Source organism: Homalodisca vitripennis, chromosome 5 (assembly GCF_021130785.1).
Source record: "Homalodisca vitripennis isolate AUS2020 chromosome 5, UT_GWSS_2.1, whole genome shotgun sequence".
In the NCBI taxonomy this organism is placed as follows: Eukaryota; Metazoa; Arthropoda; class Insecta; order Hemiptera; family Cicadellidae; genus Homalodisca; species Homalodisca vitripennis.
In genome coordinates this window covers 134,350,140-134,369,022 of record NC_060211.1, presented here as the reverse complement: position 1 = coordinate 134,369,022, position 18,883 = coordinate 134,350,140, and the positions used below count along the sequence as shown (strand labels likewise).

Sequence of the window (18,883 nt, the reverse complement as noted above, 5' to 3'; positions counted from 1 at the left end):
TACAAAACAAAATTGAGTCTTCTTTGGGTCTTTGTCAGTATGGATAGTACACAGTGTCAACTGGGATTTCCCTGTGGATATTAAGATTGGCTAAAACATTTAGCTTATTCTCAGACATCATGTTTCTTAGGTATGTCTTGATTCTCCGAAGAGTGGAAAAGGAGCGCTCTGCTGTGCTCAGTCTTTAGTATGAGTAAAACATTTTTTCTTAAGGGAGGCTACAGCCCCTTTAGTCGCCCCCCCCCCCCCCTGAGTTTGTATAACAATGCCAAATATAGGAAATCATGTTATACCTTCATTCTTATCATGGGCTATCTAGTAAACTGCCGTATTAGAATTCAATCAGTGCTAACTAATATATGGGTTTGGAATGAATAAAACACATTTTATTTTATAATACAAGTTTATTGTATTTGCATAATGATATCAATGAACATAATCGTTATACATACAATATGTAAATAATTACAAGTCCTACGCTACCTTATCATACTATCGTTGTTATCACAGACAAGATTATAAATATTGGTTAAAATACAAACGACCTCGTACAAATAAGCCCATGAAATTTATGAATACTATTGTGACATCAACTAAACAAACAACACTAACAGGCAACAAATTATCAAACAAACAGGAATTTCTCTTAGTTTCTTGAGCAGCGAGTAAACAAATTTAACAAGATATCTGATATCCGTTTTAGCAGGTACAACATGAAAACGAAAATGATACATATTTAATAGTTTGGTGGCTAACAACTATTTTTAAACGCATTTTATGCTTACATTTAACATAAGATCTTTTGTTCAACCACAACAACAAATGTACCAGGTATAGACTCAAATTGTATACAATGAGAAATACTTTTGTGCATCTTTATGATCAAATAGTTTATAGTTATTTAGAAACTGTCTCATTTAACTAAAAGTGAATATATCAATATGTATGTATGTTGATAGTGTGTGCATATTTCTATATTTATTATTTATAAAACATGTTAAACTTTAATAACCCTTTTTACTCAGCCACTGACAAAAGGTTAAAGTGTACCAAAAGGGGTATTATTTTAGGATTATCCAAAATCTGTTTTGTTGTAAAAATTTGACTTGCCTAGTCGAAATCTTTAAAGTAATGTGTGAAGTGAATTCGTTTTAACACTTTGAGAACCTCTTGATAACACTCAAAAATCTTAAATATACTGAAAAGGTATGCTCTATCTCTTAGAATAAGTCTGTTTGAAATTAAGTTTCATCATCTCAATAATACCAAAGTTAGGAGTTTTGATTCGTTTTAACACTTTAGCAACTAATAGTAAAAATCACGCCATACATTACTACTGTACTCTTTGATAGCAAACATGTTACAGAATACATTTAATCCTCTCCATGGTCATTAGCTTGCAGTCTTAAAAATTGTCAGATTTTCATCAGTTGTTGAACTGTCTTGTTTTAAATTAGATGTAAATTGGAGCTGAATTTTATTTCTAGACCCAGACATAATGTTTCTAGCTTTTTAATTTACATTTACCATTCTGTTTTTAATTTATTACAGATTTTCATCACAACATTTTTATTTCTTTAACCGATGTCTAGTATTATCATAATTATTAATTGACAATATCTTACACAATTTAATCAGAGAGATATCTTGTGAGTATGCATAAATCAGATCCTGTTTGACTTTCTCCCTATGTTCATCTATTTCAAGGCAGCAACTCAATCAGTTTGTTCTCTCTTCCTTGAGTTTGTTTCAAGACATACTATTGCCCATTTGGCAACACTTTAACCTGCGGGCGTTCAAGAAACATTAACCCCATTTTTGTTTTTTAAACATTTAATTTACAACTAAAAATACCTCCAAAACCTAGAACAACCGGATCAAATCTTTACACAGCTCCTCAATTTTGTTCGCTTTAAATCTTCTTTTGAATCCATATAATGGTCCTAAGCTATGAATTATGGGAAAGCACATACAATTTTATAGACAATCAAGTTTAAAACCAATGCGTATAAAACGTTTTTGTCATTTTACCCTGGTAGATTATATAAATATTAACAATTAACTGCGAGCGTTGTTAGTAAGTGAAAAAACTAATTTAACTGTACATTGGTAAATTAGATCATCAATTATTTACCAGTCCTTAAAAAAGTTTGTGTTCACTTATTTCTAGTTGAAAGCAACAGTATCACATAAAACTATTTACATTTGTTCAAGCTGGCCCAACCAGTAGGCCTGAGTTCTTATGCACTTACACATTTTACTCACACAGCGTTGAATTGTCCATTTTGGCACAACACAAAAATACAACAGTTGATAAATGATCCACAAACAAACAGGACTAGGGTCGTGAAGATGTACATATTTATGATTTTTTCCTAACTTATGGTACAACAATCATATCCACATCTGGTCTTAACATTTCAACATTTTAACTGTAAATCTAAAACAAATATTAAACTTGTAATGATGAAACAAGAGTTAATTAATATTAAAAAAAAAAAAAAAAACTCAAATTGAATCCATTAAAATACTACGTGTAAAATACCATAAGATAAATTTATTACAGTAACCCTTTAGATGCTTTTAATTTCAGAAAAATAATTTTCAAAAGTTAATCCTCCTGCCAGCTCTAAATAATTTATTTTTGTGTATTTCTATGAATTCAAACCTACTCCGGTTCAAAATAAAGTAAATTATAGTAAAATTAAGAAAAGGACTTGGTCCCATTGTTAACTCATTGGTTCCATGAACATATTTGCTGCTGTCTAAATAATAAACACAGATATTAAATTTCATCTTTAAAAAAATGTGTATCTGTAGAAAACACAGCTTTGAAACGATTGTGATTTTTAATTTTGTTACATTTCTGATTATAAAGTGTTTATGAAAGCAAGTTGGGCTGTAAAATTTGGTTGGAATATTTTAGTTTTTATAACTATTTTTATTTAATAGTTTTTGTAATTGTTTGAAATTATATTATATACATTTAAATGTTTATTTATAGCATAGCAGCAATTAGTTTAATTAAAAAAATAATTATATGAAACTAATAATTAAACTACAAATTCTTTGAATAACCTTAAGTTTGGTCTAAAAAAATAGCTGCTTGGTTTTAATTTAAAACCAAATTTTAATCTGAAAATTTCAATTTTAACCAATTCTGGAATAAAAATATCAATGCATAACACATACTAAATAGGAACAAAAGGTTCAGGAACAAAGCTGAATAAAATTTGTTTTTTAATGATGTTGTACAGTAGTAACACCTATGCACTGTTTATAGGTAACTAATATATTAACAACTAACATAGATCACAGCAAATATGTTGAAAACCAAAATTAAAATTTTTTCCCAGTAAACTATGACTTTTACCCAAAGATATGCGTGTTTTTTACAATACTTTCTTAAATGTAAAATTAAGTAAGTAAATTTTATCTGTAATAAAATAGTTTAAGAAAATTTGATTGTCATTCTAAAATATGTTTTTTGTTTCTATTCCATGAAAAAAATCAATATAAAGTAAAAAATTATAAATATTTACTTACCAATAATAATAATAGTATTATACGAAAACATAATCCACAATTCAATTAAGATCAATAACATGGAACTCGAAAAATCCCATGGACATCTTATCTTTCATTAGCCTATTTTTAACACCTAAACATATGACAATGAAAATAAAAATCTGAACTAAAATAAATAAAAATACTTGCATAAAACTGACAATGGCAATACACTAGTTTCATACTTTGGTAAAATAATATTATTAAAATCTAAGTAAATCATTGCATTGGCTACAACTTATTTAAATGTATCAAAGTTGATTTTACATACATAAATATACTTTAATTATAACATGAATCATATTACACACAATTTTATAGGTACTTATATATATATATAAGTTACTTTCGATTATAAATTAGTTTGGTTATTTAAACACAAATGTGACAGAAGTGGTCAAATACAAAATAATTGAATAGTAAAAAGTAAGGGCTCTGTGGTGTAGTGGTAGCACGCTCGCCCAGCAGTGAGATCTGGGTTTGCATCCCAGTGGAGCAAGTACTTTTTAGGATTCAATCATTATTGAAGTTCATGATGAATAAAAATCAGACAGGACAACCAAAACCACAGGCAGTACAAAAAAGCCGAAGTAAATAATTCTATTATATAAAAAAAATTAAAATCAAGTCATAAACCAGAGATTCACAATATCACTGCAGGAACAAACTCCTATTTAATCTCGATACATCAAAATGTTGAATACATTAAAAAATAAGAACTCAGTGATGAACATTCTTACACACCTTAAACCAGAACACTATGTAAGAGAATAATAAGAAGCACTGCTGTTAACAATAACACTGGACGCTTTTCCTTCCTCAACCCTACACATTCAGCTAACATTAGTAATTTAAAAACTTCCACATTGATACCTTATGAAACCACCCTGACCACATCACAACTAAATAATGATGAAGACTGGCAAGCTGCTGATGGTATTGGGTTTTATGATAAGATACTTGTTCACTTATCTGTAAAATTAATTGAAGAAATTTCAAAAAGGGCTCAGACAAACCAAAAATATTTTTAAATAAATTTATACCTCTTCCTTCCAAGAAAAAGTTTTTTCGTTATTTGCTATTCTTCAATCACTAATAACTGGAAAGCAAGCTGGTCAAGTTCCTAGAGATTGTGAATGATTGTATTAAATTCCCTTTACTTTTTTCTTTGGATTTTAAGAAATGTGGTACCCAATACAGCTAATTGCAGCAGTAATCAAAAAATTATTCCAAATAATACTTCAGTTTGAAAATCATGCCTATCTACACAGATAGGTTATATAATCATGATAAAGTTAAAAAAACACAGCTGATCAGATTATAGACATCTGCTTTAATAATCAGCTGAGATTGGCACAAATAATAAGAGGGCGAATACTCAGAGATCTTTAGTATATGGAGGACATTAGCTGCATCTCAGCCTGTCACCGACCCCACAATGTCGACTGCTCCAGGTGAAGAAAAATTTTAGACTTCTCCAGAGCAGCAACGGAGGAACAGAAGTACCTGTGGCAGCAAGCAGAAAACAATAGACTCCTAAAAATGTCTCAATTCTATGAGGATAACTTGTGAAATTCTGTAAGTGAAGAGTCACTGCAAAGTCAATCACTGAAATACACACTAGAAATATCCAATTCCAACTATAACATAATCAACCTGAAATCAGGAGATCATTTGATCAAAAGGGACTCTGTAAGGTAATACTTTTTTTGATGGAGCGAAATTTGTACACTAATATGCTACAACAAACTAAAATACTCAGTTAACCAAAACATTAAACTGGCAAATGATATCCTCCTGGTTTCTTTCTGATGGTACTGTGGTGACGAGTCAGCTGAGATCATTTAATTCTGTCAAAGAAATTCATGTAAACAAAGGGATAAAATCCCAGTTAGTACAAGGAGTCCCTGGCTGTAGCAAAACCACATTTATCATTAACAATTGCAAAGATGGTGAATTGATGATCTTTTCAACTCGAGACGATGCAGCTGACTTGCGTAGACGACTAACAGAGAAACAGTCCGAAATACCTAGCAAAGAATAAACAACAAACAATATACTCAATGATATTCAACAAAATTCAATACCTAAAAATGGGTGCCTAATATAAAAGAGTCATTGCTGATGAGTCTGATATGGAATTATACTTTGGAGACATTCTCAGATAACAAAACCCAGTGAATAATGGATCACATCACATCTTTGTACTAACTAGAAGTCATTATGCATGCTGCTATCTTGAACTAAGCAACAGCCAACATGGTTGAACAGCAAGAAGTGGGGTTGGCTTCAACCTGCTACAACTGTATACAGGATCGCTCTATTTTCCAAAAAGCCATTGTACCCTGGGGGAAGACTATATAATGCACTACCAATCCATTTTAAGAGAATAGAAGAAATAAAGTTTAACAAAGAACTGTGCTGCTGGCTTGTATATAAATCAATTTACATATTCAACGAATGCCTGGACCATGTAAATAGTCTGACAACAGCTTTGTACAACAGGCAAGGGATGAAGAACTGCCAAAACCCACTGATGTCATTCATTTTATCATACAAATTATTGTATATTTTTAAATTGTATTTTATTGACACCAATTCTGAACGCAATGCTTGTGAATAACCAAATATGCCTCACTACTAATGCTAATGCTAATGTTTTCTGATTTCTGATGCAAACTCTATTAGTGTACACAAAACTTAACTGAACATTTAGTACAAATTAAGTAAATAACAAAATTAAATAAACATATGATTAATTAGAGTTATTTTCTATTAAAATCTGACCAATAGTACAAATGTAAATGAATAGTGGTGGTCATAAAAAAGTGAGAGAATAAGAACTCTGTATAAATTTACAGATTTGGTAACAATGCCATGCTGCAACTGACATTACCAAACCAATGTTTGTAAAACCAACTTTGAAACTCTTGCTCTTTGGTCTAAAATCAGTCCATCATCAACCATACTGATCCTTGATTACCGGTAACTGGTCTTTACTGTCTACCATACTTCACATTTCTTTACAGGATTCATTTTTGAGCCGAGTGGACAATTAAACTCTCGGGCAAAGTCTGGTGAGTTGGACAAGGAACCGATGACTCGGAACTTGGGTGGAGCGTGTGCATCTTTTTCTATCTGCAGGTTAGTTGCCTCTTCTGTGCTTGCTGAACACCAGACCTGAACAAAATTGACAAACAATGATTAAAAATCTTCCATTGACAGCTGCATATATCTTTATCTTGATCTTTTTTAAAGGGATTATTGTGTACTGGAAGTGACGTAGAATCTAGGCCTTGTGGGTATCGTTTAAGTAAATAATAATTGTGCGATTGATTGAGTTAGTTTTCATTAGATTCTTTTATTTATTTTAATAGATATATGTAATGGTTATGGCCAGTCTACTTTTTCATGCTGTTTACATTTAATGTGATAAGTAGATTTCATAGGAATATACGATATGCAATGCTATACCATGTGAACCTAATAACTGTTATTAATTTTAATACATTCAGTCTTTAGTTTGAGAACCAGTCATAACTAATAAATAATCTCAAAGTGGTGGCCATTTGCAATTGTGCAAAGGTTTTATTTTAGATACTTTGCAAAATAAACAGAAAATATCACATATTTTAAAACATTCAAGCATTTTAAGCAATTTTTTTCTGGACAGAAACTATTGCATATTATAATTATTGAACATAATAGAGTAAAACTGAAGTGTTTTAGAACTCTCAGATCAATTACGACAATGTTTGTCCTTACATGTTTTTTATATCTCGACATGTTTCTATGTAACAAGCATACATAGTTTTGAATAATTATAGTAACATTAGGAAATAATGGTGAACGCGATAATTATCATAAATTGTAGCCAATTCAAGCAGATAATTTGTTAATTCTTGTTACAGAGATATTAACTTACACATGGCTTGAAACACTTCACCAGCCATTCTTAACCAATAAAAAGTTACACAAAGGCAGCAATTCAAAATTTGTAAAAATTGTTATTTTTAAGTATTTTATACCATAAATCAGAATTAAAATTTATTTAAAATTTTCAAGCAACATTTGTTCTTACTAATTTTATATATATTTATTTAACGTTTAAAGAAGGCAGTTGTTTAAATTTAGAAAAAAGGATTATATATTAGTTTATTGAACAAAGCGCTTATAGAGTAAATCAACAGTGTTTCTATTTACAATGTTTTTGATAACCCAGAAAAAATTAATACAAACCAATTTTTATATGACTCACTAAAAACATCTCTAGATGTTTCAATATGGTTGTTCAAAGGTTCTAGAAGTATATAAAACATTGAATGATCATAAGTGAACTTGTTACACAATTTCTTACTGATTTCTGTATAAAAATGTCCTTGGTTTAAGAAACAAATTAATATGCTTATTATTATTTTTGTATTGTGCGGTTCCAAAATGATGTGGTTTCTAAATTTTTAATTTATGCGTATTTTAAAAAGTCAACCTTAACAGTTGTCACACCAAACTGTTGTACATATTAATTTATCTTTTAAACTAATAATATTTCTCCAGTAGGATATTTTGACATGACAGCCATACATTAAATATGAGCATAGCGTTAGTAGCTAAATTATTACCAAGCTTTGACTGTCACACTTGAAAATAATGTTTTAACCTTATCTCTATAATGGTGATCAAAGGTACTTTTTATGTAAAATTAATTAAAATTGTATAGCATTAACTCATAAACAATGTTGATTACCGTAGCGTGTATGGAATGCTATTTTGGAGGGGGGGTAGGGTTGACATATTGGGTTGTTTGGAATTATAAAATACGCTCCAAAAATTGGAGCTCAGGAATCTTCCCTCAGAAAATGGTTGAGTTTAAGAGCTTATAAATGTATTCTAACTTAAAACAAGCCACTGGGTGAAATTTAATGTGTTTGTATTTAAAAGCAATTGGGGAACGGGGGGAGTCTTGAGCCCCCTTTTATATGCCCTTTGTTGATGAAAACAATTTTCTCATTGCTCGTTATACCTGAGCGAAGCTGAGGAAGAACAGCTGTCTATGAGTAAGATTCAATGCCGGCAGCCGTAGTTCCTCTTTGTTCTTTGACACCCAGTCCAGATACGCCCTAAATGCAGCCTTTAGTCCTCCATTGTCTGCTATGTTCTCACCTGTAATACTCAAAATTGTAAGGATAATAGAATTTTGGACATTTGCTATCGTTATATGTTACAAAAAGTATAACTCTACATTTCAAGGATTTATATAAGGGAGTGTGTGTGTTAAGCATGCCAATACGCTAACTGTAATTTGCAACAGATCTTGCAACCTTACTCTAACTGCCTCTTGAATTCAATTCAAACAGAGTGAAAGCTGACCAAGGTTTGTGACTGAGCTGAACAAATATTTTCTGTGTTGGATGGTGACTGCCTTAGCAGAGTACAATATGTTAATCCATGTGCTATGAGGAAGGGCAGGAGATAAATATGTTTGCCAAAATCATTGAAATTTTAATAGGTTTACATGATTGTAGAGCAGCTCTCAATAAGTTTCAAACAGTCAATGTGACTGTGTAGCTGCATCTGGTGTGTGTTATTCCCCACATAATAATAGCTATGGAGGGAAGGGTTGATTCAATGCAAATGTTGAGTTCAGCTCCACTTCAGCTTTCACATAGTGCAGTGTCTGAAATCTGATGCTGTTTCAGGCTTCAGAGTCAAATTTCAAATGCAGCACTAAGGGGAAAGTGAAATGTAGCTGAACTTAAAATTTGTATGTTATTCTTTTAAGATGCTGAATAAATTTAAAAAAGCCTTTTTTGTGTAGTCATGCATTCAAAATTCATATCTTGCAGAATAAAAATATACCAGTATTTGAAGCTTCTGCATGCTTTGTTTCTTAAATTTTATGTTTAATCATTTCAAACGTGTTAAAATTTTCTATAATTTTTTAACAGTATTGGAACTGTGTGAGAAAGAAAGGAGAAGACCATTTTTGTAATCTATTACCTAACACAGTATTCCGTAATTGTTCATTAATGTTTAAACATTGAGTCAACTGTACTGGGATAAGCTTAAAAACCTATTTCCCCTTTATTTTTGGTTTTTCAGTTTTGCAAATTACTAATTTTAAAAATACAACTCATATTATTTTTTTTCTGTAATAAGTAGCAACTGTGTTGCGAAATTAAAATCAATTGTGCGGGATCATACAAATGAAACGAAGCAAAACTCGGAGACCAAAAATAAGGCAGTTATATGGTTGGGTTTAATTTAACACTGTTCTTATGAACAATCTTATACTGATCTTTCATTTTTCAAGCTGTAATCCTATAACACTTTCAGCCCCAGACATCTATGTTACTCTATAGTAAGTATGAATACCATAATCATAAATCTTCACAAAGGGCTGAGAGTGTTAAAACTTACAAAATCCAATAGAAAATTAAAAAGTACTGTATTTTTGTTAAAAAAAGAAGCTTACTAAAATTTTTTGACGTGACAACGTCTTAAATTAGGTTGCGGCTCGGAGTCACTCATGAAAAAGTGTAACGCCCGGTAACGTTACGATGCCCGTCCAGTGGGTCCGCCGCACGGGATAAAGCAGATAACTGTGGGTCCGCCGCACGGGATAAAGCAGATAACTATGTTTATTCGTGAAAATGTGGAGTGCTTAGATTCGTCATTTACAACAACTACAACAATAAAGGTAAATAATTGTACACTGATATTTCATTATCGTAAACTATGATTGATTGATTAATTGTTAGATTGACACAAAAGTTGAGAAACTGAGTTTATAGGTTATGTCATACTATTGACAAATGTTGATAGTGTTAAGTAAAGTATTAGTTTAAATCACTCTGCAATCAATCGTAATTCAGTCGATTGAGAAGAAACAGCGCGTATTGCTAGTCAAACATTTAACCCCGCCAAACAGTTTCAGCTAAACTCTGGATTAGCGCTCATTTATTATAAAAAAATTAAAATTAGATTTTCTCATCTCTAATTTTAATTTCTTTTTTTAGGTAACAAAATAAAACAGAAACTGGAAAAAAATATCTTTTATCATATTTATTGCCCAAAATACACATGATTTACTATTTAGCGTTCCAGCTCCTTTTTAAATTTTACCCAATGCTTACTGTTTCCTTTTTTAATTATGTATATAAATAATGACATTTCGTGCTTATACGTAATAGAATAGGACTAGAAAATAAGTATATTACATATTTAATACAAGGTTATTATAAAAAATTAAATTTACATGTCAAAAATTTGAAAACCAAATATTTTACAAATTCTTAGTCCTCTAACGGGTGTTATTTTTCTAATTACAAAATGGTTTTCAGATGTTTATAGAAGTAAATAAAAGGTTGTAACACTTATTGGAGTAAAAACAAGCCTAAATACATAATTATAAATATAAAGAGTAAAAATATTTCTACGAGGAAAAAAGACTTTTATCGCCATTCAAGAAACTGTTTATTTCAAAAGTTTATAAATATATAACTTTCGTAAAACGATGATCATATAACACATAAAACTACACAGTAGTTTACCGATCAACTATTCGCACTGCTTCAACAGGATATGAAGAAGAACATAAGAGCTGTCCGGCGAGGCAGTGACGTACGCATAAATGCGCTTGCGGCGTTGAGCAATACTACCAAATTGCCAGCTGTTCAACAAAAACCGGTTCAGTATCGATCGATAAACACAAAGATTGTCACGTGATGTGGCACAGCCCCGCTACACTACTGTAACATACACCTCTCACAGTCTAGCAGACAAACTCTGAACTAACAGTGCAAAATAGTAAAAACAAGTATATTGCGCGTCTACGCGCTTACGGCGTTCAGAGCAAAGTCGATCCTCGCGCGCATAAGCGCTTACGGCGCTTTAAGGGTTAAAATAACAAATTATAACCTCTAACCTGTCATAACAGTGCGACCAAACAAACGAACTAAACCGACCAATCACCACGCGCGGAGTTAGAATTTAACTGTGTTTAGCAAGAATTTCAAATTCCAATTTTAGTAAATGTTTTATTCAACTTTACCATTTACAATAACAAATTTTAATTAATTTCAAATTATGTACAATGTTTTAGTAAACAAAATATATTTCTATAGTTAAAATTTGTGCAATTCTTATTTTCATTCAATTCCTTGTTCCTATTGTGCAATTTAATAATATTCATATCAATAAATATTCTACCGAGAAAAAGACGTTGTCACGTAAAATCTTCGCCCGTAAAACCGACTTTACAGGCAACCATAATTTTTTAATATTTAAAAAATAAGTACACTGCATATTCTACATAATCAATTGCAAACTAAAATATCACAAGGAAATATGCATGAAAAATTGCTAAGGTTAGTCATAGAATGTCTTGGTTCATGTAGAATTATTACTAAAAATAAAAAAGTGTTCTTTACTTTCCATTTCCTTTGTAATTCAGAAAGATCTATTTACAGTGACACAATTTATTGTTACTTATTACTCAGGTCATTTTAAAATATAATAGGATATTCCTTATCCATCCATATAATAATTTGGCTTTAAAGTAAAATATTTCATGGGATCTTTATAAATATCTCATGTTTATGTGAATTGTGAATGTTTTGAAATCAGACAATTTTATAATTTGAAATGAATAATATCTCCAAGTTAATAAAAGTTGTATACACTTACTAATAAATATAGTATGAAAAATACAAAGGTGCTTTTACGAAGTAAGATCTCTTAAACCTGAAAACATTCATGACAGAAGTCTAAAGTTTATTTTGATAACCAGTGATTTTATTATTAGATTGTCAACAATTCTAAAGAACATTGTTTTTTAGTGTCAGAAAACCATATATAAAAACAATTTAAAAAATCTTACCAAGGGTCTGTTTGCCGTTGAGGTGTTTTCCATTGATTTCGTAGTCGCTGTATTGTTTGACCACACAGTCTGTCTGATTCTTGAACTTCTCTATGGTTTTGTTGTTCCACCACTGGTGAAGATTTCCAATCTTGTCATACTCTCTTCCTGGGAATCAATTTAAAATAATAATGAATACTGAACTGCTTGTTTTTAACATAAAAGGCTGACAAAATAGGTTACAAAGATTAAGGTGTGTTTTTGTTCATAACCATATTATAAAATACAGTATACTGTTCAATGTTCTTCAACAACTATGACAATCCTTGTTTTACAAATACAAGTTATCAATACAATTCTCCAATTCTTAGTGTAAAATATTTAATTCTTACAGAATATTCTGTTTAAATTAATGTTTGAAAGTATTGACATCATTAAATTACTTTAATATCAGATTTTTTTAAATAAGTAACAATGGCAATTAGTATTTAGTTGTGTTATGGGACTCATGTTATAAGGTATGATTTTATAAAGTAATAAAACAATGTATTTAGATTAAAAGATTGAAAATGCCATTTGGTACATCTTTCTACATCTATTAGTATAAAAGTTGTTAAATGTTTTTAAGAAAGACATGGATGGTAGTTAAACTCTAAGAATAATTATCTATTACTAATACAAAAATTGCAATGATTCAATAAAACATGTCTCTCTTTTCAGTAAATTTAATGTAGAAAAGTTACTTAAATCGAGGTATGATTGTATATTTTCTTATCGACTATTTACACATGATTATGCATGTATAGTAGGAGGCTTTTGGCAGCGACATGACCTAGGTCAGTGAGGCACGGTGTGGGGGAGAACTGTGTGTACTTTTGCAAACATAGACTAGGTACTGCCACTGCTTATCTTTCCCAATCGCTCTTGTGATTATACACACACCAATGTTTTTACACATGACTGTACAACTTCGGCCTGTTCTGGGTGCATACACAGCTATATGCCTCCTACTATAGTGTATATATGAACATTGAACCCACTTATACACTTAAAATATGGGTATATTAAAAATATAATGTTTTAGTTATTATAAAAAATATACTCAGACACCTATATAAAAAACTCACCGAATTAATACTCAGTGTAAAATTTGTATCTCCATAAACTACTCACTACCCCTATTAATGTATCTGTCCTCAAATGGATACATGGATACATTTTAATGAGTTCTGAAGCATTTATTTTAGGCAGGTTATAATATTTGCCTTCACCTACAGTATATAAAAATGGCCAACATACCCTGGTCATCAAATGCGTGAGTGAGCTCGTGGCCCATCACCACCCCCATGGCCCCATAGTTGAGAGCCTGCTGGTGGCTGATGTCGTAGAAAGGCGCCTGCAGGATACCGGCCGGGAATACTATCTGGTTGCGGGTCGGTGTGTAGTAGGCATTTACCGTGGGTGGGGTCATGTTCCATCTGCACAGAATAGTTGGCCATTTAGTTTTCCTTATAATAATTGCTCTAAATAAATCGTAGCATAAACAATTATGTGGACTATAATATCTCTTTCTTTAAAAAAGGCTAATGATTATTAACTAATCTTGTGAAGATGTAAAAACCAAAAAGGTTTTTTTTTTGTAATCAATCAGATTTAATGTAAGAAAATGGGTTTGAGTTTCATAAAAACTCAGTTCCTGAGTACTCCACTGCGATTGAAAAAGGCTGTTGAGTGTATTTACATAAAGAATCAATACAAAAATACCCATATATTTTCCTTTAGGAGTATTGGTTTAAGTAATTTTACTTTAAGAGTAGCCAATCCCTTTTTAAGCCTTAATCTGCCTGTCCTCATGGACTACGAGAGGGTACCTAAAAGTAACCGGAATTGTATTGCTGGCAGCCGGCAGCGTGTAGTACACATTCCTGCCGCTAGGCGTGTGTCGCGCAACCCATTGCGAGCTCAGTGACCCCAGTTCCGTTGTCCTAGTGCATTCTGTTCGTTCGTAATGACTGTTTTCGCTAACCTTGTTTTGTTCTTGTTTCGTTTTTTGTCATGGCAAGTTTAAGTGAACAACGTGCAGCTGTGAAATTTTGTTTTTTAATTGGTAAAAATGCTGCAGAAACTATTTTAATGTTGAATACAGCTTACAAAGATGATGCTATGGGGAAAACTCAGGTCTATGAGTGGTTCGCTCGATTTAAAAATGGCGACATGTCGATTGAAGACAAACCTCGTTCTGGACGTCCAACAACCTCTCGAACGGACGAAAATGTTGAGAAAATTCGTGAACTTGTGCTCACCGACCGTCGACAGACAATTGAGGAACTATCAGAGAGTGGTGGGTTAACTTGGAGCTCGGTTCAGCGAATTTTAACAGGAGATTTAGGACTGAAAAGGGTTGCTGCCAAATTTGTTCCTCGACTTCTGACAGACCATCAAAAGGCACATCGAGTTGAAACTTGCCGTCTTCTGAAAAAACATCTCGAAAATGATCCAGATTTTCTGGAAAAGGTAATGGTGATGAGTCATGGTGCTATGGTTATGACCCAGAAACGAAGCAACAGTCAAGCCAATGGAAGTCGCCATCTTCACCTCGTCCAAAAAAATGTCGGCAAGTCAAATCAAACATCAAAACCATGTTGATTTGCTTTTTTGATGCTAAAGGCATTGTTCATTCTGAGTTTGTTCCTCCAGGTCAGACTGTCAACCAAACATTTTATTTGGAGATTTTAAGAAGATTGCGCAACAGTGTTTGCCAGAAAAGACCCGATTTGTGGCAGACTGGAGACTGGTTCTTCCACTACGACAACGCACCGGCACACACAGCCATCTCAGTTAGGCAGTTTTTAGCCAAAAACGGCATGGTTCCGCTGCCCCACGCACCTTACTCGCCTGACCTCGCTCCATGCGACTTTTTTTTATTTCCACACATGAAAAGAGGCTTGAAAGGTCAACGATTTGACAGCGTTGAAGAGGTCAAGAAAAAAAAAAACGAAGCTCGAGCTTGCAGCCATTTCTAAAGATGACTACAAAAAATGTTTTGATCAATGGAAATACCGTTGGGACAAGTGTATTAGTTGTAATGGAGATTATTTTGAAGGAGATAAGGTCGTATTGTAAAAAATTTGATAATATATAATTTTTATAAAATAATTCCGGTTTTTTTTGGGTACCCCCTCGTACTGACTTGTGCAAGGATCTTATCAAACAGAATAAGGGGGTTTGTCAATATAGCACAAGGTTAATAGTACTGATAAAAAGTGCTATGGTCACAGACAGGATTTGAACCTTCACTTAGATGCTAAGTATATCTTAGACCACTCTACCACCGACAAACCCAATGCAGTGCTATTTAGTAATACAATTAATTGTATTACACTACTAAATATTTATCACTCTGACAAATTGTTTACAGTAATCAAGATAGACTATTAAGTTGACTTTTTTGTCTGACTTAGCAATCAGTAATTATTGCTACATGGATACTTATTTCCCTCCTCTTAGTTATAGCAGTCCTATCATAATTACATCTCTTGAAGACTTACTTATTCACTTACTGGTTGTAAGGTGAATAAAGAAACTTATGTGGAAACCCAGATAAGTATGAAGTAGCTAGTTCATACAAATGGTCAAGGCAATAATGTTCAGTCACTTAAAGCTTTTAGTTCATTCTATGTTCACTCAAAAACCAATGTGTTCAATGCTTCACACTTAATTCAGAAGTTACAATGACATAAGTATCACCCATTATCAAGTATGTTCTTGTAACCAGAGGTTTGGAAAAAATCCATTTAAGGGTTCCAGGACTTGCTATACAGACTCTTCAAGTACGTAATACAGATTAAAATCCTCTTCTGGTTCCGGCCTCTAATTCCTCTGTGGAACTGCTGTTTCTTTACAGAGGAACGATCTAACTTCTGCTTTTCCATCATGTTTTTGAAGTCACTGCTTCTTATCTTCAGTTGATTTTATTTTTATTATTTTTTTGAATTCATTATACGCAGCGGAGCTCTTGGAGGGTTTCCGTTGCAAATGTTATGACAAGGGCAGCTTGAAAAGGACTTACTTTCAAGTTGGTATTTTGTGTAAAATCAGTATTTATATCAGAGAGCTGTGAAATAAGATTCACTTCCACCTGTTATATGACACCTGGTATGGCGTATTCCTACCTTGTATTGTAATCAGGTATTCAGGTGTTGTACACCTGAACTAAACTGTGGTGTGGTGTAGGTGCTAAACTATATAATGCCTTTGATCTTCCTGACCAACATGTATGGAACAAAATATTCTTTACATTGATAGAAGCACTAACATTAAAACCTTCCTCAATCAAAAACCTAACAGTACAGTACCTAGTCTTGTTGACAGGAGTGCCCAGGTTCTGAAGATTTCTCCTCAGGTTGAACTGGTTGGCGTGGATGTTGTTCTGAAAGTAAGTGTTCTGGTTCACATTCAACTCTTTGTATCTCTCGTCCAGTTTTTCAGCATCCAAGATGAAGTCAGGAAACCCTACAAAAGGCATACTGTAAGCCTCCCAAATGATTTGGTCACATCAAGCAAAAACTGCTTTTAGGTAGATTTTGTATACAAAATCAGCCTATTACAATTAATTGTCCTAATGTTAGTACTTACTGGAAATTCTGGTATTACTTCACCGAACATGATCCTCCGAGGAGTGGTGTATATAGAAAATTATATATGAAGGGGGAGTTGCTAATACACTGGGTGGTTTAGAGGAATCCCTCCAAAAATAGGTGGGAATTCCCCCCCCCCCCATGATGTTGTTGAGCTTTAAGAACTCATAAATTTGTTATAGCTTAAAATAAACTACTGGGTGCAATTTTAATGTTTTTTTTTAAGTTGAAACATGGTACAAAAATGATTTTATAAATATCTTGGCTAAGTTTGTTGGCCAGCTTGGTTCACCATTTCAACATAGTGATGGTTCTAAGTTCAAACATCACTACTTCCTCTATTATTTATGAACCTAGAGAAAAAACTATACAAACATTTCTGGAATGGTTATAATATTTAATACTTTTCTGGTTATAAACAGTTTTTTTTTTAAATCTGAAATGGTTTTTGAGATACTGAGTACATGTAATTCCCATGAGAATAAATTAACAATGTTTCCGTTCTCACAAAATCTACCTATCAATTCTTCTGACTGAGCTGGAAGGACTGATTTTTATTCTACTGCAACAAAAACCTGATACTAACTGAGTTCAAAAACTTTTGTTTTTTCAGAGCTACCTGCATAAACGATTTATAGTAATTTTAATCTTAATATTATATATCATTGTTTATAATTAAAACATAATTGGATTTTAAGTAGTAATTTAATAAATCAAAGTTATTTATTATGATTAGTATTAATATTTGTTTACCTAACATCTCACAGGAATACATTCACTACGTAAGGGTACAGTATTAGTAAGAGACATGATACTGAAACTATGTGCTAGAAACTGAGCTACTCAGTAACCCAAATATAGAACCAACAAAGTACTATAATTTTTAGGGAACTGTTCAATACTTCTAACCTAAGCATATTTTATGTTCGTCTAATTTCTAATGTGAAGCTAATGCCAAAAATCTCTAGTGCAAAGATTTACCAAAATATGCAATGCGCTGATAAAATATTGAATTTTATTTAACAGATTAGGTTGTAAAATGATTAAGCAGTGACTAAAATAATTAAATATAACAATAAAAAAGTGATCTTTTACCACATGAATAGTCATGGAAGCAATTCACATATATATTATTTTATCCGTCAATATGTGCAGATTATCATCCTACATGATGCAGTCATGGCTTTGCTTGAGTTCAGAACCTTACACTGGTGTTCTCATATCATTTTTTCTTATCATCAAATGCTTCTCAAGAAGGGCTGAGAACTTTGCAACAGGCTAAGACTACACTTTTGGGTAGTCAAATGCCAAATATGCCAAATCATTAGTTTGAGAACTAATAACAGGTTGTGTGTTTCTGTTACCTCATCTTCCATTTAGAGGCATAAAATAGTCTACCTTAGAATATAGATATAGAGCTATCTGAGTTGATTTTTTCTATAGAGAATATGATATACAGTACCATTACAAATATGTATTTAAAAGTTACGCATCACTGCAACATATATTGCTTGGCTTGTTTATTGGTTATCCAAATAACTAACATATTGGACACTTAGATATTAAGAATTATAATAAATAATGTTAAGAAAGATAGATGGGTCAAACAAAATCATATAGTTCAGGGCATGACTCTGCTTGTATTTTATTTTAAAGTTATATCATAGTATTTGGCTTTGTTAACTGTGTTGCTTATCCATTTCGAGTCTTATTTTGTTACTATTGGAATCATGATTCTTCCTTTGTTTTGACAAAGCTTTTGTTCCTAGGGTATATGACTACTTAACTGGTCTCAAGAAGTTGTGTTTCAAATTAGTTATGA

At 32.2% G+C, this 18,883-nt stretch overlaps 1 protein-coding gene across 8 annotated transcripts in view; it reads right to left on the bottom strand.

The window, feature by feature from the left end:
• Positions 1-384: 384 nt before the first annotated feature.
• LOC124362904 (endothelin-converting enzyme homolog) overlaps positions 385-18,883 on the bottom strand; it is a 530,214-nt gene continuing 511,715 nt past the window's right edge. For all 8 annotated transcript variants that reach the window (XM_046817786.1, XM_046817787.1, XM_046817785.1 and 5 more), the window contains 5 exons: positions 16,780-16,936; positions 13,724-13,902; positions 12,446-12,592; positions 8,588-8,727; positions 385-6,747 (listed from right to left, as the gene is read on the bottom strand). In XM_046817786.1, the coding sequence (XP_046673742.1) occupies positions 6,571-6,747; positions 8,588-8,727; positions 12,446-12,592; positions 13,724-13,902; positions 16,780-16,936 (800 nt within the window). In that variant the 3' untranslated portion in view covers positions 385-6,570. The remainder of the gene's footprint in view (positions 6,748-8,587; positions 8,728-12,445; positions 12,593-13,723; positions 13,903-16,779; positions 16,937-18,883) is intronic.